Source organism: Phyllostomus discolor, chromosome 1, assembly GCF_004126475.2.
Source record: "Phyllostomus discolor isolate MPI-MPIP mPhyDis1 chromosome 1, mPhyDis1.pri.v3, whole genome shotgun sequence".
Lineage (NCBI taxonomy): Eukaryota > Metazoa > Chordata > Mammalia > Chiroptera > Phyllostomidae > Phyllostomus > Phyllostomus discolor.
The window spans coordinates 979,109-998,973 of record NC_040903.2 but is presented as its reverse complement, the minus strand read 5'-3'; the positions used below and the strand labels follow the sequence as shown (position 1 = coordinate 998,973).

Here is a 19,865-nt window from a genome sequence, read left to right as displayed (position 1 = left end):
GTAGTGAATGTGGCGCTCCGCCAGCGGCCCCCACCCAGGCTGGCCGGGCCTGCCGCTTCCCACCCCAGCATCTCCTCGGCTCCCGGGTGTATGCACGGTCCCCTTAGCCACATGGAGCAACCTCCGCCCCCTCTGCCTGACGTGCCCCCCCCACCCCGCTCTCTTGCCACAGACCCGCCCGAGTGGGTCCCGGACGAGGCCTGCAGCCTGTGTACCGCGTGCAAAGCCCCCTTCACCGTCATCCGCAGGAAGCACCACTGCCGCAGCTGCGGGAAGGTGGGTGGGGCCTGGGCCGCCCAGGACCAGGATGCGGCGCTGGGGCTGGGAGTCAGACCGATGCCCCGGGATAGAGGGCGGGGTGGGGGGTGCCAGTGAGGATGTTGAGGTCCTTGTGCAGAGGCCCCGGAGCCCAGGCCCTGCTCTGACTGGACACAGAGCCTGGACTCTGGGCACCGGGCCCACGGGGTTGGGGGTGCTGCGTCTGCTCCCCACTGCTTCGGAGCTGGGGACGGGGCGGGCACAGGGAGTCCGAACAGGAGCGACCTTCTTGGTGTGGGACCCCCTCCTTGAACCTGGCCTCCCAGAGCCACAGCCTGTCCCAGGTTTTCCTGAAGGTCCCAGCCCCGCCCTGGGGCCAGGAGACCCCGCCCGCCGATGCCCTGCCGGGTCTGGCTGGGAGGGAGGCGCGGGAGGCACTCCAGGCTCTGACACTGTCCTCTGGGCCCTCTGTCTGCGCGGCCGAGGGCAGGGGCGGTGGCCCGGGGGGTGTGGGGACCCCTGCCCGCTCACTGCCCCGCTGCCTTCCAGATCTTCTGCTCCCGCTGCTCCCCCCACTCGGCCCCGCTGCCCCGCTATGGGCAGGTGAAGCCCGTCCGCGTGTGCACGCACTGCTACATGTTCCACGTCACGCCCTTCTACAGCGACAAGGCGGGCCTGTGACACGCGCTGGCGCCCCCCGGACCGCCAGGGCCCGGGAGGTCTCCCCGGAAGGCCGCCCCCGCTCCCCACCCCTCCACCCAGATGCTGGTGCCTGGAGGGTTTCCACTGCATTTCATCAAGCTGCTGCTGCTGCTGCTGCTGCGGAGACTTCCGGAACGCCCAGGGCCTCCGCGCCGGCCACACTGTCCTCCCCACCTGGCGGGGCCACGAGGAGGTCAGCCTCGGCAGCAGGGGCTCCCGGGGTGCCAGGTGGCTGCCCAGGCAGGACAGGCTCCCCTCCTGCTTGTCCACCTGCCCCGCTGAGGTGCCCCCTGGAGGCTCAGCCACAGCAGAAGGCCTGCTCAGCACAGTGACGGGAAGCGCGGTCGTGGTCTGAGCTCTGGGCAGCTCAGTGCCCGCGGCACACCTGGCCACCGGGACACCTGTCCGACACCTGTCAGGGAGGGTCCGGGCTCACGGCCCCATGCAGCTTCCCCGTGAGCTCGCCAGCCCAGAGGGACTACGGTGTCCATCTCCCCGGTGCCCTGAGCCCAAGGCGCCCAGCTCATCCCCCCGCGCCACGCCTGCCCACCCCTGCAGGGCCTCGGCCCAGCAGCACGCACCCCATTGTCTCAGTGCTCCTGCAGGGGAGCCCTGCCCGTGCCCAGTCTGTCCGCCCCCATCCCCCTGCCGATGGGGATGGGGCAGCGTGGACACCCGCAGGCCGAGGCGCTGGGGTCTCCACCCAGGCAGCCAAGGACCCAGTGGAGGGTGCCCACCTGCCTGCCGCTACCCCCTTCCCTCTGCGCCCGGGACCCCGGCGCGCCTCCCCGGACCCCGGGGCCACTGGGCCCCGCACGGACACTCCTCAGGCTTAAATCTCAGGCTTCACATTGCAATGACAATTGCAGCTTTATTTTTAGAGAGAGGACACGCCTCCTGCTTCTTTTATAGGATGAACCCCAGCTACTATTTAATGGTGGAATATACCTGCAGAAAACGGCTTCTGGGGTCGGGGGGGGGATTCTGTATGGAGATTATTTTTATTTTCTATATGCTGTGATTCGAAATCATTTCCATAAATCTATTTACGGGTTGCAGACGCTCGCTCGTCTCCCTGTGAACACGGCCACCCCGCCCTCCCTCCGTGGGGGACCTGACGGGGTTCCTGCTCACGCGTGTGCTCCCCACCAGGAGGCTGGGGGTCCGGACCTTTGGGACAACCCACGGGCAAGATTGGCTTCCTTCCCACCAGGCCCCCGGAGGAGGGTGGCTACCCACCCCCACCCCTGCCTACAGGGGCTCCAGGGCCACTGCCTGCCCACTGGGATGCGTGGCCACTCCGTCCTCCTGCAAGGCCGGCCCCAGCCCAGGGGCAGAACCAGGACCCGGGGGTGTGGAGGGTTAGTCCAAGGCAGAGATTCCTGCTCGGGGCTGGGAGAGCCCGCGGCGGGTGCGGGGAGAGGGCCGAGGGCACCCGACGCCGACGCAGCCCTCGAAAGCCAGCCTTGGGCCCGAGCAGGTCGGCCGTCCCGAACCTCAGTCTCCCCACTGCCCCGTCCTCGCCGGTCATCCTTCCGTCCCTGTTTTCCGAGTGATGTCCGGCCCTCCCCCTGTGACAACCCTCCGAGGGAGCAGGACCCCTGTGTCGCCGACGGAGAAACTGAGGCTCATGGAAGTGAGCAGGCCGCGTGGCCAGGTCCCCGGCTCTTAGAAGCCCTGCGGAGGTGGGGCGGCACTGGCCGGAGCGGGGGCTCTGCCTGGAGGCCGCTCCCGGGAAGGCAGCTCCAGAGACGGGAGCCTCAGCCATGCCGGGCACACCTGTCCAGCAGCTGGAGGAAGGCTGGGGGTCACTGGGGGCCACTGGGGGCTGGGCACAGCTGGGCACCTCGCCTCTCTCTGCACTATGCACAGGCGGGGGGAGAAGGCCGGCACACTCCCCAGCACGCCCCTTAAGCTCCCAGTAGCAGGCTGGGGCCCTGGGCCTGGCTGCCCCGCCTGCCCCACCCCCAGGCCCAGGGGGTGAGGGGTACATAAAAGGGGAAATGCTGTTGGTGTCCTGGCTTCTGATAAAGGTGATGAGACTGCTATCCCAGGAGGCCAGGTTTCCGGGGGGGGGGGGGGCAGCATTGGGGAGACTCCCCTCTACCCGTTCTGGGGCCCGGCTGTAGCCCCTCATGGCCACCAGGGGGCGCCCACCCCTCCACCTCCTCTCCCAGTAGCCTCACTGCAGGGGGTGGGGGGGCGGGCAAAGAGAGCTGTCCGCAGGGGTCACTATGCTGTGCTTGGGCACTCCCTGTCCAGTCAGGACCACCAGCGAGGCCACACCCACTGGCGAAGGCCTAGTCCTTCAGGTCCTTAAAGGGAGGTGGAGGGTCCAGAGGGACCCCTGGCCTAGCAAGGGCCACAGGCAGGGGAGACCCCACCCAAACGGCTCAGGGAGCGGGCGAGAGGGGCCCTGGTCAGAGCTGGACACCTCGGACCCGGGGCTGGGGTGCGGACGTACAATACTGTGGAGGGGCATCTCCACCTCTCCTCTGGACTCTGAAGCAGGAGCTAGGGCAGGCGGGTGGGACCCAAACCGCCCACCCCAAGTTGCCCAATCTTGGAGGCAGGCACTTGTCTCCTCCCAGGCCACCCAGAGCCACCTCCTCCAGGCAGCCTTCCACCGAGTGGTGGCCCCAGCCCCCACCCGCACACCCATTCTCAGAGCAGGGCCTAGGCAGGAGGGTCCCCTTGCAGGGCCAGTGAACCTGTCGGTCGAGCCTCTGCTGCCCCCGGGACCGGGCAGGAATGGGTTCCAGGCCTGCACGGCAGCACGGGGCAGCGCCTCAAACCCGCCCGCATGCCGACTGGAACATGAGCAAGGTCTGGGTTCTGCTGCTGTGCCCACGGGTCCCCAAGTGGTCCGCAAGGATGGGAACCCCGGCACTCCAAACCTTCCTGCTCTTGGGGGCCTGCACCCTGGGGCCACTGGGGCTGGCGACGCTGACTGGGCCTGGAGGGCGAGCAGGGTGTCTGTGGAGAATGGGGTGCCAGAGCTACCGAACGGCCCTGGGAGACTGAGGGGGGCCAGCGGGGGTGCCCAGATGGGGAACGTGGCTTGGCCGCCCCAGGGTTCCTCCTGAGGGCACCCGGAAGCCCGGGGAGGGGTCTGCGCAGGGAGGAGCAGGCCTGGGCAGGGAGGCCAGGCCCCACCGCTAGGACCAGAGCTCCACCGGGGGCAGCAGCACAGCCGGAGTCCCCGCTCTGGCCTTGCTGTCCCCTCACCCTCATCACTCAGGACCCCCGGAGTGAGACCACACTCGCCGGAGCCCGACCTACTACCGCCTGGGTGTGGAGGCTGCTGGATGACGGCCCGGGAATGGGGAGCTGGGGTGGGTTTGGGGCTCAGGCCCTCAGAGCAGCCCGCCAGAGGCGAGGAGGACTGCACCCTAGGGCGAGCATAGCAGCCAGGACCACCTGGACATGGGCTGGGGGGGGGGCAGGCCAGGAAGGCACAGGGCAGAGGAGCCTGGACGGCAGGACCAGGAGAGGGGTGTCGGGGTGCGCCCCAGGCCCCTATTGTTCCTGGCAGGGGGAGAGAGCAGGAAGGGCTGCGCGGGCGAGGAGGCGGCTGGCCCTGCCCGGGTTCAAGGAAGGCTCTCCGGAGCACGTGACGGGCACCTGCTGGAGACGCGCACTACACAACTGGACACGGGGCGCCTGGGCCCCGCCCCCACGTGGTCCCCGAGCGGGCCAGCACGCCAGCTCTCCGGAGGTGCGTCCTCAGCCTCTTCCTCGCCCCGACTTGCGACTTAGCCCGCGGCACCCAGCCATCAGCCGGGCCGGTCGGCTCTGACCGCACCGCCGCTACCTGTCTTCCCTTCCCTCCTGTCGCTCGCGCTCTGCGCCGCCCGCGCACTCAGCGCGGTCTCCAGGGCTGCCCCTCCGCTTGGGTCTCCAACGCGTCTGCCCACGCCAGGCCCCGGTGCTCCGGTCACGCCCCTCTCTCACGCCGCTGCCCCCACTGCCCGCGGCACCATGGCGCCCACACTCACAGGCTGTGGGGATCCCCGCGGCACCCGATGTGGCTGCAGGAGGGGTCCCCGAAATGGCCTAGATGTCAGTGGAGGCAAGGTGGGGACGACCCCTTCTGGTCTCAGGCAGGGACGCGGCTCCCACCGTAAGCCCTGGGCACCTGCCCCGCCCGCTGGGGCAACAGGCGCACCGCAGGCCCCACCGCATCCGGCAGGTGCGCGCACACTGGGTGAGGTGCTACTTAGGTCTGCGGCCCGCCAGCCCCCTCTTCGCAGACGCAAGGATGGAGTGACTTGCAAAATGCTGACCAGCAAGTGGTGAAGAGGAGATCTCGCTTCCTGTCCCCCAGAGCCCACAATACTCCCGCCCCTCCCCGGGGCTGAGCAGCCCTCCGTGGCCCCTGGCTCTTGTTAGGAGCTCTGCTGTGGCCCCCGGGGTGGTTGTGGGTCAGGGCCAGGAAGCACGGGGTCAACACGAAGAGGTGGTTTTACTGCCTGGGCAGGGCTGTCCACCCCACGCACAGGCTGCATCCAGGACCCGCAGGGTTCCACCACTTTGCGGGGTGCCCGTTCCTAGTCCCATTTCTCACCACACCACGGTGGCTGTCACTCCAGCAAGGGCCAGGAGGTGGCTTGGTCTCCACACTGCATGTAAGCCACCCTGCATCACCCATATGGGAGCCCTAATCTCCATTCTGTGGGGGACTGCCATGAAACCCAGGGAATCCCTAAATCTCGGGATTCCCTGTGTCCTTATCTGCGAGCTGGGGATGCAGAAACACGCAAGGAAATGCATGGAAAGAGTCCACGAGGTCCCAGGACCAACGTGCTGAGGTCTTTATAGTGTTTGCTATGTTTTATTTTGGAACTGGGGGGACAGCAGTACCCCCCATTTAGAAATTAGGGGGGTCCAGCCGCCTTATCCCCCACACTCAGCAGCCTGTGGTCCCATCCTCAGGAGCCCCCAGGCCTCCTGGGGGGCAATAAGAGGGGAGGTCAAGGGGGACAGAGGCCGGTCTGGGGCTGCCACCAGGCTGCTCACCCTGCGGGTCAGGGATCACCAGGGCCCATCGCCAGCTGGGAGCTTGCTGGGCAACTCGCTTCCCCGATAAGCTTTTCCTTGGCCAGAGGGACCAGCACCTGCCTCGTGGAGCGCCCCCACCCTCCAGTCGCACAGGAGCGCGCAGCCCTGCCGTCACCGGGAGACCCTCCGGACTGCGGCGGCAGGTCTTTGCTCCCTTCTCTAGGCCTAAGGCCCCTCCTTCTGCTCTGGGGTCCACTGGACAGCTCTGAGAGACACCCCCGCCTCAGTTGCCCAGCTGACATCTTCAAGGAGATCTGGCTCTTGGGCTGTCTACGCCCCTCCTCCAAGCCCCGGCCTCTCCTGGGGTCGCCCTGGGTCCGGCGCGGAAGGATGTCGTTTGCAGACGCACGCGATACTGCAGAGGGCACCCCGAGGCCACGTGCTCCAGCGGAGCCAGTACTGCAGATCGCCCCGGGGCTACAGGCTCCTCCTGCGCACCCAGGACTGGCGGGGCTCTCCCGACGCTCCCCGCGCCCTAACGGGCTCTCGCTCAGGGCCCGGCGGCCGGCGCTCACTCTCACAGGGCTCAGCTTCCTCTCGGCAACGCATCCGGCCGCGGCGCCCTCATTGGCTGCGCGCCCCGCGGCCGGCCATTGGCCCGGGGCCCCTGTTTTACATAGACCGCTCTGGGCCAATCGGCGCGCTGCGCCTACTTAACATGCACGCCGGCCGCCAGTCAGCGAGCGTGGGGGCCGGGCCACCACGTGCTGTTGCTAAGCTTAGGCTTCTAAATTGTTACTAGCGCGGCTGGCCTATCCGAACCGAGCTTCGCATCTGTCAACATTCTGGGCCCGGCCCGAGGCGTTCGGCCGGCTCTGATTGGCCTCTGACTAGGCCAATGCCCGCCCCTGGAGCTGGAGTGTCGGCCCCCATTGGCTGCGTCGGCCGCCGCTCGCCCTTAAGTGTCAATTTGAGGGCCCAAAGCCGAGGGTGGCGGCCGAGCGCTCGCGGAGTCCGCGGGAGTCCGGGCAGTGGGGCCGCCGGGCGCGCGGGCCGGGCGGCGAGCGGAGCCGGCCGAAGTAGGCCGGGCAGCGGCCGCCGCCGTCCCGGAGCGCGCGGGCGGGCGCAGGCGGGCCGGAGGATGGAGCTGAACTCCCTGCTGATCCTGCTGGAGGCGGCCGAGTACCTGGAGCGCAGGGACAGAGGTAGCGCCCGCGCCCCTTTGTGCTCCTGGCCGCGGGCGGGCGGGCGGCGGGGCCGGGGCGGGGCCCGCTGACCGCACCGTCTGTCCTCAGAGGCCGAGCATGGATACGCCTCGGTGCTGCCCTTCGATGGCGACTTCGCCAGGAAGAAAACAAAGACGGCCGGCCTGGTGCGCAAGGCCCCGAACAACAGGTACCGCCCCCCGCGCGGCCGCCCCCGCCCTTCTCGGGCGCGGGGCTTCCTTTCTCACCGGTGCCGTCCCCGGCCCCCACCTGCAGCCCGGCCGCCTCCAGCCGCCGCGCGACCCGGCGGCCAGCCTGGAGGAGGAGGCACGCCCGGGCCGCGGCCACAGCCCCGCCCGGTCGGCCCCGCCCGCACCGTCGCCATCTTCCTGCGGGCCGCGCCTCCTCGGCCTCTCGCGTAAACAGTGCCACGCGTACAGCCCTGCCGCCGGGGTCTCCTCCAGTAGCCGCTCCCCGCCCCTAAGTTGTTCTGGACTTTTCCGGGCAGGAAAAAAAGTTGTCAGTGGGCGTTGGCCGGTGCCCCTAGGGTCCGGGGAAACTGAGGCTCGGCACAGAGCAACGTTAGGGCTGCTGGGGCTTGGGGAGGGGGCACATCTATCCGACTGTCTCCAAAGGCCAAGCCCTGCTGCTGGGCTGAGTCTCCCCGCTCCCACGGGCCTGGACAAAGAAGGCTCAGGGAGGCCCTGTCCTGACCCCCACTCCTCCACCTGCCCCGTAGCCACGCTCCCACCCAGCCAGCCTGCTCAGACAAGTGAAACTGGGGCGACAAGTGTACCAGTCCCCTTCCTTGGGGCTGGAGGCCCTTTTTAAGGGGGCAAGAAGAGGGGCAGGTTGCACAGTTTCTCCCAATGCTAGAGCCCCTACCCTCAGGCTGCATAAACCCTGAAGCTGGGGTGTGCATCCCTAGGTGGGGACTAGTGGGGACCTTCAGCGAGGGCTCTGGCGGGGTTCCCCTTTCCCGGCAACCAGGAGGACCAGAGCCCAAGGCCTGCTCTGGCCCAGGCCGTGTCCCCAGACTGGGAGCTGCACTTGCAGGGGGCTCTGGAGCCCCTGGCAGAGGGTGTGGCTCATTCCTGTGGCCTGCTTGTTCTTAGGAAACAGCAAGGCTGGCACAGGGACCCATCTCCTGTGCCGTCCTGGCGCCCTGGGCCTGGCACGGAATTGGTTCAGTCTCCATCTGCCCTGGCTTGGGACGTGCCTCGGAGCCCCAGCCCCTGGTCCCCTGCTGGAGACAGTTTGGGAAAGTACATTCGTGTTGGGGGTGAGGGGCACTGCCTCAGACCTCTTCAGTGAGCCAGCCAGGCCCCTGCTATTGGCTCTCTGTCCCAAGTGCTCGGCCACCCGTGGGAAACTCCAGGGTGTGACCCCATGGCCTGGCTGATAACTAGGATAACCAGCATCACAGCTAACACTCTGTGTTCCCTACCCACTAAGTGTTTTACCCACATGTTAGCTAGCAGCCACCCAGTTCCATGAAGGAAATACTATTTTCCTCAGTATTTTAGGGCTAAGGAAACAGGCAAAGTGATGGAAGTACTGGCCACCCTCCCACCTCTGGGACTCTCGTCCAGGGTGGGGTCCTAGTCTCCCACATCTTGCTGGGATGGAGGAGGCCCTGAGGCTGCTGGGGAGCGTCTCGGGGACTGGGGTGCATCTCCCGCTCCTCCTCTGGGGAGAGCCCTGTGTCCCAGTGCCTTGGGCGCCCAGGGCTCACGGGATAGCCCCTCGAGCCTGTCCCGGCCCCACTGGGCCTCAGCCAGCCCAGACCAGGGCTAGTAAAGAGCAGGGCCTAGCGTCCCCGTGGCCCTGATGTGGCGGGACATCCCCACACCTGCCAGGTGAGGAAGGGTAGGGTTCAGCAGGAGGGCTGGAGCCAGCCCGCCGAGAGCCAGGCCCTACAGGGAACTGCTCAGAAGAGCTGCCTCTGGTTGACGCGAGGGGCAAGCCAGGTGACGCGGGGAACGCAGTTAGGGTAGCCCTGGCCAGGGAGTCCTACCTCTCCCCTGGCCACCATGGGAAGCGTAGCCCAGGACAGGGTGCTGCTGGGACCTGGGCGACACATCTCCCCCCAAGGTTCCCGCAGGTGTCTGGGCCCCTCCCTGTCACCCTGTTCCTGACCAGCGCTCTTCCCCAGCAGGGTGGAGTCCAGCGCAGGCCTCTGGCAGGTGGGCAGGTGGGCCTCTCTGCATGGAAGGACACTCGCCGATCCCTCTAAAGGGGGCAGACCACAGAGCCATGCAGCCCGTCTGCGGCCCAGGCCAGCCAGGAGTTTGGTGGCCGTGCCCTGTCCTGGACCTGGGGGTGTTGGAGGCACCTTGCCCGGCCCCTGTGACCCGCAGGCGCTCGAGGCCTCAGAACCTGGTTCTGCAAGCAGGCCTGTGGCTGCTGCCCCAGCAAGAGGCAGGGGACCGTGGGCCCCAGGTGACTGTTGGGTCCACAAACCATGACGGGTAGCAGAGGCAGGCAGGATGGGGAGGCACCCCAACCCCACGGGTGGGGACGGGAGATGCCTTGTCTTGAGTGTCTGGAGCAGGAGAACCTGAGGCGGGCAGGCAGGCAGGGTGAGGTCCACAGAAGCCCCAGGCACAGGGCCAGGTCTGGTTGCCCAGAGGTGGCCTGAGTCTCTGCTCAGGTGGGAGGCAGCCTGGCCAGCTAGGAGCCCTGTCTGGCCGAGAGGTCCCTGCCCGGACCGGCAGGTGACGTGGAAATGCCTCCTTGTCCCACAGGGCAGACACTGGCACTGCTCACTGCAGTGCTCTGGGCTCTCTGCTCCGGCTAAATGGGCCGGCTTGGCGGGGCTGGAGCAGCACACGGGGCCACTGCCTCCAAGGCTGAGTGCACGAGCCTCAGGCGCAGGGTGGCCACGTCTGCCAAACCGTGACCTGGAGGGAAGTGGAAGGCCAGTTTGGGTCTCCCACTGCCCACTGTCCCATAAGCAGCCACATCTCAGAGGCCTGGCGCGTGGCCTCCGGGGCACTGGGTCTGCTCTGTCCCCGTGAGTCCCGTTGGCATGATGGGCCGTGACGGTGTCCGTGTGGGAGCCTGAGGGGTGGGAGCGTGCTCTGACCAGGATCGCCCTCTGTCCCGAGTCCTGGTCTCCGTGCTGGCTTGCACAGCTCTGAGGACAGCGCTGGCCTTGGGGCGCCGGGAACAGAGAAGGCAGGCGGCTCCTGCCCAGGCAGTGGCTCCGGGACCAGCTTTGGGAGCTGGGGGGGGTCAGCCCCAGCACTGGCTACCACGGGTCCCAAGTCCACACCTGCCCTTCGTGGAAGGGGACCTGGACCCCCCTGCAGGCCGAGCCCCCACATGCCGCAGTAGGTGAGCTGGCAGGCCCTGAGCACCCCAGACGTGGCCGTACCTCTGTGTGGCCTGTCCTCGTCCCTGGTGCCAGGTCCCCCGCTGCCAGCCTTTGGTCAGCAGCTGCTCACTTGCTTGGCGCTCCCTGTTCTGGGCTGTGCTGGGGCCCAGACCCCCCCGCCCCCACCCCGAGGGCGGTTGTAGAGCCTGGGCCCTCGGTGGAGCCGTCGTCCTGTGCTTTGGGGGTCGGGCAGTGCAGTGAGCGTTGTTTTTCTGTCTCTCTGAACAGGTCTTCACACAACGAACTAGAAAAGCACAGGTAAGCGACCCCCGGGCCCCCACCCCCAGTTCCTGGGCGCAAGCCACCTGACACGTCCGGCCACCCGTCGCCCCGTGTGTGCTGGGTGTGGCTGCCAGGCTGTGCCCTCGCCTGGGTCCGGCTGGTCTCGGAGGAAGAGGCCGGGCTCTGCTCTCAGGCTCTCCTGTGCTGGGAGGCAAGGGTGGGGGCCCAGGCCTGGGGGCTCCATCTGGGTCCAGAGCCGGGTGGGCCTCAGGGACTTGGGGCAGAGTCCCTTTGCCATGTGGCAGTTAGGGCCAGTTCCCTGGCGGAGGAGACCCATCTGCTCCAGGGTGTCCCTTAGGGAGCGCACCTTAGACCTCCAGATGCCAGCCTCTATCCGGGGGGGTCAGCCCTTTGGGTCTGGGGCCTCCTGCACGCTTGTTTGCAGGGCAGACGGACAGGCAGCCGGTCCCAGGCCATGTGGGCCCCGGGGGTGGGGGGAAGCGCTGGCCCAGAGCAACGCCCAGCGGAGCCCACTTCATGCCCTCCCTCTGGCTGCAGGGCCAGGTCCACTTGGGTCCTCCTGGAGGAGGGGGACCTTTGTCACTGAGAAGCGGGTCGGGCAGCACAGTCCCCAGGGAGTTGTTTTGCTCCAGCCCCAGCCCCGCCCCAGGCCCTACGCCTTCCCCGGTCAGGTGTGGGGCTGAGGCCCTGACAGGCTTGGCCCCTGCAGGCGGTGCCCTGGAGGCTGATCTTTGAGGTCGGTGGGCGTTGTGGGTGGGCGTGAAGACCCCACAGCCAGGACCCTGGTGCCAGCACCAGAGGTGACCCCCTGGGGACACTGTGCTGGAGCCTTCTCCTGACCTTTGCTCTCATCTGTACAATGGGCCAGTTCTTCCCTCCCTTCTTGGGTTGGGGGGAGGCATGCATTCCAGCTGAACCTTCCTGGCCTGCTCTGGGAGGTTTGGAGCTCGGCCAGCTTGCTGTCCCCCTCCCCCCGCCCCCCCCCCCCCCCCCCCCGCCCCACACACTTGGCCACGGCAGCGCCAGCTTCCGCTCCCCGGGGACCAGGCCCGCGCAGGGCGGGCGCGGGGCAGGGACGGGACACCGTGTTCTCTAGAGGAGCTGCACTTCCTGGACCGGCCCTGCGCCTCTGAGGGGCTCCCAAGGCCGCGGAGGTGGGGCAGGTGCAGGCCCCAGGCCGTCAGGCAGGCCCTGGGGCAGCTGCCAGGCCCGAGGCGGGGGTGGGGGGGCGCCCTTGAGGGGGACCCAGGGGCCCGGGCAGGCATGTGGGCCCCTCCGGGGAGGCTTGCTGGGGCGGTGCCCAGAACTGCCCCTCGGTGGTGTGGAGAGACAGAGTGGTGGTGCCGGGGGAGGGGGGGCGGCAGGGGCACGGTAGCCCTTCCGCGTAGGGCAGGCACTGCCTTTGACCTCTGCAGCCGCCCCTGCTCCTGGCCTTGGCCTCAGCTGCCTTCTCCCAGAGCCTGCCCTTGGGCTGAGCCTCACGGGGCCCTTCTGAGACACAGAGCAGGGTGGCTAGGCAGCGGGGGGCCTCCCCTGCCCACTGCAGGGGTGTCTTCCTGGCTGGCCAGGAGGCAGGCGTGGACAGCCTGAGGAGCCCACAGGCCTGGGGGTGCTGGTGGGGACCTCAGTCTCGGCTGTGCCTGTGCCTCCCAGTGCCGACGCCGAAGGCTGCCGGCCGAGGGCGCAGGGAGGGCCTTGTCGGCGGGAGGAAGCACCCGGCAGGCCCCCAGGGTGGCGGGCCCCGGACTCTGTCTTCCCCGGACATGTGCTCCTGTTGGGACCACGGGAACACGTGCTCCGGCCGCCCTGGGTGGCCGTCCCTCCTGCCTCCCGCCTCTCGGACGGGGCTCCCGCCAGCCCAGTCTCTAAGGCCAGTGTTGGACTACCGACGCCGGAGGCCTGGGGATCCTGACGGGCTCGTGCTCCCCGACAGGGCGATCCCCGGGCCCCACCCAGGGCTTCAGCTGGTGCATGTGGTGTGGAGCCGCAGGGCTCAGCCCAAAGGCCAGCCCAGGGCCCTCCCTGAGGCCCCCTCCCCTCGGCGTGGAGGGGGCTGTCCAGGGCCTGGTGGACGCCCGCCTGTGTGGCCCCTCCCGGCCTGCGTCAACCCCACAGCCAGAAAACGCAGGTGACCAGGAGGGGAGAAGGGGCTACACTTGCTGCCCCGTGTCCAGCACATTCCCCTGCTGCCTCTGCTGGGACGGCCGGGCCTGGGGCGCTCCAAGTGTGGCCGGCGGGGACCCTGCTCCTCGGGCGCTGGGGGACGCTGCCCAGGAGCTCTGGGCCCCCGCGGAGGGGCACGGCCTGCGGTGAGGAGCTAGGAAGGGCCCAGGGCCGGCGGGGGCGTCCGCAGAGACAGCGCTGCTGTTGCCACGAACACAGTGACCCCCAGAGGCAGGTCCCGGCTCCTGTGGCCGCCCGGGGCTCCCCCAGGAAGCGCCGGGTTTCCAAAGCTCCGGGGACACTGGGGACAGCCACAGGCGCCAGCGGGGGGGCCTGGCCCTGCAGCCACCTCCGAGAGGGTTTGGTGAGAGCACCCTGCAGTCCAGGGCGGGCCTGGGGATGCCCACTCTCCACAGTGGTGGGACGTCGGGCCCAGAAGGGCGGGGGCCTGCCTAGGGCCCCACCACCCACGCTCCCAGGGCTGGGTGGGCGTGTTGTCACATATGTTCAGGTGGTCTCTGTCTGTTGAGAAGCGTGTCCTTGGTGATTGCTAGAGCAGATGGGTCCCGCCTGTCAAGGGTGCTCCTGGACTTTCCCTGTGACCCCCACGCCCCCCACCCCCCCTGCCCTGCTGTCCCGGGCAGCTGGGAGGCTGTGAGTGCCTCCTCCCCTTCCCTGCAGATGCTGACCTGGGTAAGAACGAGACCTTGCTGTCCACTGTCTCCGCACTTGACCTTCCACCTGGCACTACCTGAGCACTGTCCCCCATGTCCCCGGGCTTGCCTCCTCCCCGCCCCGGTGCCGTGCAGGACCAGCGCCTGTACCCCAGGGTCTTAGTCTGGCCACCTGGCCAACGCAGCCGGGGCTGCAGCGAACGTGGGACGTGTCGAGGGTCCGAGGGTAGATTTGCGGGACCCGGATAGCGTGGAAGTGTGGGTTGGAGGTCCGCGTCTCTGTGACGGCCTTCAGAACTGTGCCCGCCAGCAAAGCCCGAGGGGCCCACGCGCTGGCCAGCGGAGCCGGCAAGCGCCCCCTCGTTTCTGCCCAAACTAGCATGTCCTGGGTGAGCCCCCACGTCCTGGAAGCCGGGGGGGGGGGGGGAGCGGCGGCTCTGTGTCCAGTCTGTGTCCCGCAGCCCGCCTGTCTGTGTCCTGTGGCCCTGTCCACATCGAGATGCTCCTTTTGTTGTTTCCGCTGTGTACGCGCTCAGAATGTCACGAATACTAACCGTGTGTCTTTTCCGTGTACTGCGGGTGTTTTCCTTCCACTGTGACTTGTCTCCTAGCTGTGTTTTCTTTCTTTTGTACAAATGTGTCCTTTTCTGATTGTAAAAGTACGATGTGGTTTTTTTAGCATAGAAAACCTGGAAAACGCAAAAGCGAAACAAAACGCAAAACCAAAGAAATAAACGTTGCCAACCGCCTCCCCTGGAGACGCACGCTTCCTGCTCTTCATTGTGTCCTGCTCAGTCTCTCGTGTGCGTCCGCTGTCTCCCTTCCCGCTGGCTGCGCCGGGGTCCCATGCGCCCCCCCCCGCCCCCCCCCCCCCGGCCACCGTGTGAGCGTGCAGAATGTGTGGGAACGACGGTACTGCTGGTTGCCTCTGCGGGGTGGAGTTCGGGGCTACCTTCACTTACCATCTTCCTGCCGGTCTGCACTTTCTGGTTGTCCGCCAAGATCGCGTGTTGAACGTGTCAACGGTACAATTGCCATTTGCTGCGGAACAAGCGGACAAGGGAAACCCACTCGCGCCCTGGGTGGCGGTGGGGTGGGGGGGGGCGAGGTAGAAGGGGGTGATGAGCCAGCGTCTCTACAGCTCTGCATGGTTCTGGCCCACCCGCCGCGGGGCAAGCGCCCTGGCGTTGTGGGGGCGAGGAGGCCGAGGTCTCTGGACTCTGGGGGACCAGGGCTCACACAGCAGTGGCTGGAGCCCACCCACGTGCCCCCTTCCCCAGCCCTGTGTCCGTGTGGGGGCAGGTGCTCACCTCTGAAGATCCTGCAGCCGGAGGCAGAGCCTGGGGACCGCTTTGCATGCGGGTCGCCGGGGTCTGGGCTGCTGGGGCCCAGGCTCCTTGCGGCCTCTTGGCTGACCCAGCGCAGCCTCTGTCCTGTGTCCTGGAAGTTCTTTCCAAAGCTCTGGCTTGGTTCCATCCAGAGAACTTCAGGGCCCAGGGGACTGGGGTGGGGGTGGTGAGATGCACTGCGTCACGGGAGGGTGCTGTGTGGACGTGGGTGACAGACAGGCCTGGGTTCTGGGCGCCCATCTGTCCCGAGCTGGTGCCACCTGCCCGCTTTCCTCCAGGGTCCCCGAGGCCGAGCAGGGAGGCTCTGCCGGGCCTTGCACCGTAGGGAGTGGCGATGAGGAGGGGTACGGGCAGTGTGGGCACTCCGGCCCCGTGGCCTCTCGGCTCTTCTCCCGGGGCAGAGCCCGAACAGAGAGCGTGGCAGCCTGTGAGGGCCGGCGGGGCCCAGGCCGTGGCATCTGGGGGCCTAGGTGGGCTGTGGGGAGAGCTTGAGCCGCCCCCGGTCCGCCCGCTGGCCCTCTCCAGCCTGGAGGAGCGGGAAAGGTGGCATTTGTGTGGGTGGGCCTGCGGCCTGAGGGCCTGGACAGACCCCTGCGTCCTGTGGCTGCAGAGTCGTGGGACAATGGCGTCTGTCTGCACGGACACAGGGACAAGATCTGGAAAGAAGCGGTTCCCCAAGGAATGCCAGCCTGGAGGGGTGCGGGGGGTCTGGGCCTCAGCCCTGGACGGACTCCTGTTTCTGTGGTGACGAGAGTGACCAGTGAGCACCCTGCACTTGGCGAGGTGGGGGGCATAAAGCTGGCCCGAGGCCCCTGGATCTCAGGGAGCAGCCTGACCAGCACCCCACCCTCGCCTCCCCCACCTCCTCCAGGCTGTCCCCCTGCCCACCGACTCCACTGTGGAGGGCAGTGACTGCAGGGTGAGCTGGGGCTCCCAGGCGGCACCTGGCCCTGGTCCTGGGGAGGCGGCGGGCCCGGCCGGACACACGGGCCCGGCTGCGGGTTCTTCCCCTCTGCTGGGACACTTGGAGGGACACTGCGAGTGCCGGGCTGCCCTGAGGCTGGGGGAGCCGCCACCCCCACCCCGTGGCAGGGGGGACTAGACAGGGGCCTCAGCAACAGGCCTCGGGGGGTGGTCCGGCCTGCCGCCTCCAGCCCTCCCTCAGACCTCTCCACCACTTGGCTGCACTGGCCCCGCAGCCCCGGCCGCCCCCCTGACAGCTCTGTCTCTGGCTCTTTTAGACGAGCCAAGCTCAGGCTGTACCTGGAGCAGCTGAAGCAGCTGGTGCCCCTGGGCCCCGACAGCACCCGCCACACCACGCTGAGCCTCCTTAAGCGCGCCAAGACGCACATCAAGGTGAGAAGGGCCACACCCTCTGCCCCCACCCTGGCCGGCTGCCTCGTCTGACCGAGCCCATCCAGCTGTAACCTGGGGGCGTGTCTGCAGGGCCCAAGGGTGGGGTGGGGGGCTGCTTAGCAGGTGTACATCCGGGGCCTGGGGGTGGGCGGTGAGCAGCAACGGGAGCTTCTGAGGGTTGAGGAAGCCTTGGGCACACGTGGGGTCATTGGGTGGGTCTGGGGAAGGTGCAGGTGGGTGACAGCGGGCTCTCCAGGGTCCTGGCTGTGAAGAGCAGCTGGAAGGAGAGGGGGCCGGGGGGGGGGGACAGAGTGCGTTCGGTGCTGGGAGGCCCACAGGAAGCAGGTGCCCAGGGGTGGGGGAGCCTGGGGGACTGAGGGCTGGCGCGGGGCACGGCCGAGTGAGACAGAGAGCTGCTGGTTTGGGGTCCCGTGATACTCGGCCAACCGGGGTGGTCTCAGCCCCCTTACAGGCCCCTGAGGACCCCACAAGCCTGGGCACCCATAGGCAGGGCGCTGTCAGAGCAGGCAGAGTCTGTGTGCCGGGGACGGTGTGCTGAGGATGCAGGGCTGGGCCGGGCGGGCGTCGTGCGGGCAGGGGAGTGTGGCCGGGGCAGCACGTGGCCGGGGCAGCACGGCCTTCTGGGAGGCGGGGCCGGGCCAGGACTGAGCAGTGCTGCTCAGGGGCTTCAGGCCCGAGTGGGACCCGGCCTGGCTGAGTCGGCTGGTGGCTGGGAGCCTCCTGAGCTGGCGGGCAGAGCTCAGGGCTGGGAGGGGGTGTCTGATGTGACCCCCCAGCTGGGGTGAGGCGGGAATGTGCCCGCCTTTGGGGCCCGTGAGGACTGGGCACAGGCCAGGTGGGGGACAGGGGACCCGCCCTGGTCCCGGCCTGGGGCAGGGCTGTCCCCCAGGCTCACGGCCTCCCCCATCTCCAGAAACTGGAGGAGCAGGACCGCCGGGCGCTGAGCATCAAGGAGCAGCTGCAGCGAGAGCACCGCTTCCTGAAGCGGCGGCTGGAGCAGCTGTCCGTGCAGAGCCTGGAGCGCGTGCGCACGGACAGCACCGGCTCCGCCGTCTCCACGGACGACTCGGAGCAAGGTGGGCACGGGCTGCGTGCAGCCCCCCTGGGGTAGGGGGAGCTGGGAGGCTGGGGCGGGCCGGGGCGGCAGCCAGGGAGAGTGGTGGGGATGTCAGCAGCGCTGTCTGAGCTCCTGTGAGCCCGGGCAGGAGTGACGGGACCAGCCGGCTAAGGCACAAAGGCCAGGCGACCTGCCCACACGAGGGACACGGCTGGGCTCCCGCTGGGCGCTGTGCCTGGGGGCCGGTGTCCGCAACTGAGCCGTGGAGCTGGAGCCCCCTCTTGCCCGCACCCCACCCCTGGAGCCTCTGCTGCCTCCACGAAAGGCAGACACTGCCCTGACTTTGTCGGGAGCTCGGAGGGCACGCTCACAGCCCCTGACCCCGTGCCCTCTGCTCCCCCAGAAGTGGATGTAGAGGGCATGGAGTTTGGCCCCGGCGAGCTGGACAGTGTTGGCAGCAACAGTGACGTGGATGACCACTACAGCCTGCAGAGTGGCGGCTACGGGCCCCCCTGCCGGCGGCCCGCCCGCCCCGCCCTCTCGTAGGCCCGGCACCCTCTGCTCCCGGCCAGCCCGCCGCCCAGCCAAGCGCACCAGCCCTCCAGCCCTCTCCAGCCTCTCCTCGGGCCCACTGCCGTGCCATTCTGGAAGCTCCAGCGGCCGCCCGGGCTGCCCACCTCCACCCGCCTGCCGGTCAGGGCCCACCTCGCCGCCCGCCACTCCCAGCTGGTCAGGGACCCCTGCAGGGAGGCGGGCCCAGCTCCCGAGTCCCGGAGCCCAGCATAGCCACCCATGGTCTGTTCTCAGATTCCTAATCATTCCAGAAGTATTAAATGTCATTGCTGCAAATCTCGGCGGGCACCGTGTGAGGGGCTTAGTGACCGCCGTGGGGAGCTCAGACCCCACCCTGGACACCAGGAGAAAGAAGTGGACCGAGGAAGGAAGGAAGGAAGCGTGGCTCCTCGTCCGTCCATCTGTCCATCTGTCTGTTGGTTCACGTAGGCTCCTGAGGCATGGACAGAGAGATCCAGGAAGGGCGGGACTCGGGTGAGCACCCTGGGGCAGGAGGGGGGACGGGCCTTTGCCGCCTGAGGGGGTCAGGAGCCAGGCTCCTGGGGCAGGCCAGGCCACCCCACACCCAGCTGGACAGCTTCTGCTTTGTTAGGCCCCCCAGGTGTACACACGCACGCACCTAGACACAACCGCCCGCCTGCACACACGCACACACAGTCACATGTGGTAACCCAGCCCAGAGGGGTCCTGGGGTGGCTCGTCTTCAGGGGTCACCTGAGCAGACGCTGGCCCCCGGCCCGTGCCTGGCTCCCTTCCCACCCCCATTCACCCGCCCGGTCTGCGTGGGAAGGGGTTTCACCTCCCAGCAGAGGCCGAGGTGTATGCTAGAAGTCCGAGAACTGGAGCCACTGGGTCCTCAGGGGGCTTTCTGGTTTCCCCTTTTTGTTAAAAAAGCAAAAAACAAACAGCCCTGCAGCTGCACGGCAGAGCGGGGCTCCCAACAGGGAAGCTGTCCCAAAAGACACAGAGGAGGAGCTGGCTCTCGGGTCTCGGCGAGCGCCGCCTCCCTTCCCCGTACGAGATTTTTGTACTCTATTTTCCTAGTCCTCGTTGCGTCCCATTTGCTGAGGGGTGGGAGGGACCCAGCATCTCAGGGACTCGCCTGCCTGCCACCGTCATCCAAGTGTGCCTTGTGTCCTCTGTCTGGCCCCACCCCGACCACCACCAGCAGCATCCCCCCTGTCGCTAGGAGGACCCCCCACCCCAGCCTGCCCAGCAGGTGTCCTCCCGGCCCCCTCCCCTTGGAGCGGCCCCTTCCCACGGAGCCGCCCCTCCCTGCAGCCGCACCTTCCGGGCAGTGAGACTGCAGGGCCAGGTCAGAGGCTGCTTTCTGTCACCTGGCAGGAGGAGCCATGACCACGCCCCCAGGGTCACCTGCCCCCGTGGCTGGCAGGGACCCACTGTGCAGCCAGGCCTCTAGGTCGGGGGTCTGCTAACCTGAACCCAGCACGAACCCTCCCTGCTCCCCCGCCTGGGGCGAGGGTTCTGGACTTCAGACGGTGGCAGCTAAAGAAGCAACGTTCACACGGGGTGGCCAGGCCTGAGCGCAAGGCCGCTCCTGGCCTTTCCTGGTCCTGAAGTCCTTGTCCCCAGGGGCCACCCAGCAGCACGCAGGGGGTGGGCGGTGGGCCGGCCCACAGCAATGTCGGCCTCCCTCTCTGGTGCACTGTAACCGACTTCCAGATCGTGTCTGTCTTCGGCCACGCCGACAGGCGGGTGCCCCAGGGTGGGTGGCCTCGCTGAGGCAGAGGGGTTCCCTGGGGACGGCTCTGGCACAGAACCTGCCCCGAGGGCTCGGGCGGATGGGTGAAAAGCAGGCGTGGAGGGTCGGGGCTGTTGGTGCCTCCTTCCAGCGGCACTGGGGGCTCAGGGGACCCGGGGGCG

General features: G+C 68.0%; 2 protein-coding genes and 1 long non-coding RNA gene across 3 annotated transcripts in view; all 3 read left to right on the top strand.

Moving 5' to 3' along the window:
• The window catches only part of ZFYVE28 (zinc finger FYVE-type containing 28), a 44,981-nt gene extending 42,963 nt beyond the window's left edge, over window positions 1-2,018 (top strand). The window contains exons 12-13 of the mRNA XM_028503847.2: window positions 173-276; window positions 808-2,018. Of these exons, the coding sequence (XP_028359648.2) occupies window positions 173-276; window positions 808-939 (236 nt within the window). The 3' untranslated portion in view covers window positions 940-2,018. The remainder of the gene's footprint in view (window positions 1-172; window positions 277-807) is intronic.
• Window positions 2,019-6,960: 4,942 nt separating this feature from the next.
• Window positions 6,961-18,876, top strand: MXD4 (MAX dimerization protein 4). The gene is made up of 6 exons (XM_028503858.2): window positions 6,961-7,166; window positions 7,257-7,356; window positions 10,774-10,803; window positions 16,216-16,330; window positions 17,265-17,427; window positions 17,812-18,876. The coding sequence occupies exons 1-6, from the start codon at window positions 7,103-7,105 to the stop codon at window positions 17,952-17,954; spliced, it is 615 nt and encodes a 204-aa protein (XP_028359659.1). The 5' UTR covers window positions 6,961-7,102; the 3' UTR covers window positions 17,955-18,876.
• Window positions 12,897-14,383, top strand: LOC118498891. The gene is made up of 2 exons (XR_004901383.1): window positions 12,897-13,097; window positions 13,633-14,383. It is a non-coding gene; the product is annotated as an uncharacterized LOC118498891 (long non-coding RNA).
• Window positions 18,877-19,865: the final 989 nt, after the last annotated feature.

Bases quoted from the DNA above. Each gene is read 5' to 3' on its own strand.
- MXD4 (XM_028503858.2), top strand. From the start codon at position 7,103: ATGGAGCTGAACTCCCTGCTGATCCTGCTGGAGGCGGCCGAGTACCTG. The intron at 7,357-10,773 runs GTACCGCCCCCC...CTCTCTGAACAG, and splicing joins CGCAAGGCCCCGAACAACAG to GTCTTCACACAACGAACTAG. The intron at 10,804-16,215 runs GTAAGCGACCCC...TGGCTCTTTTAG, and splicing joins AACGAACTAGAAAAGCACAG to ACGAGCCAAGCTCAGGCTGT.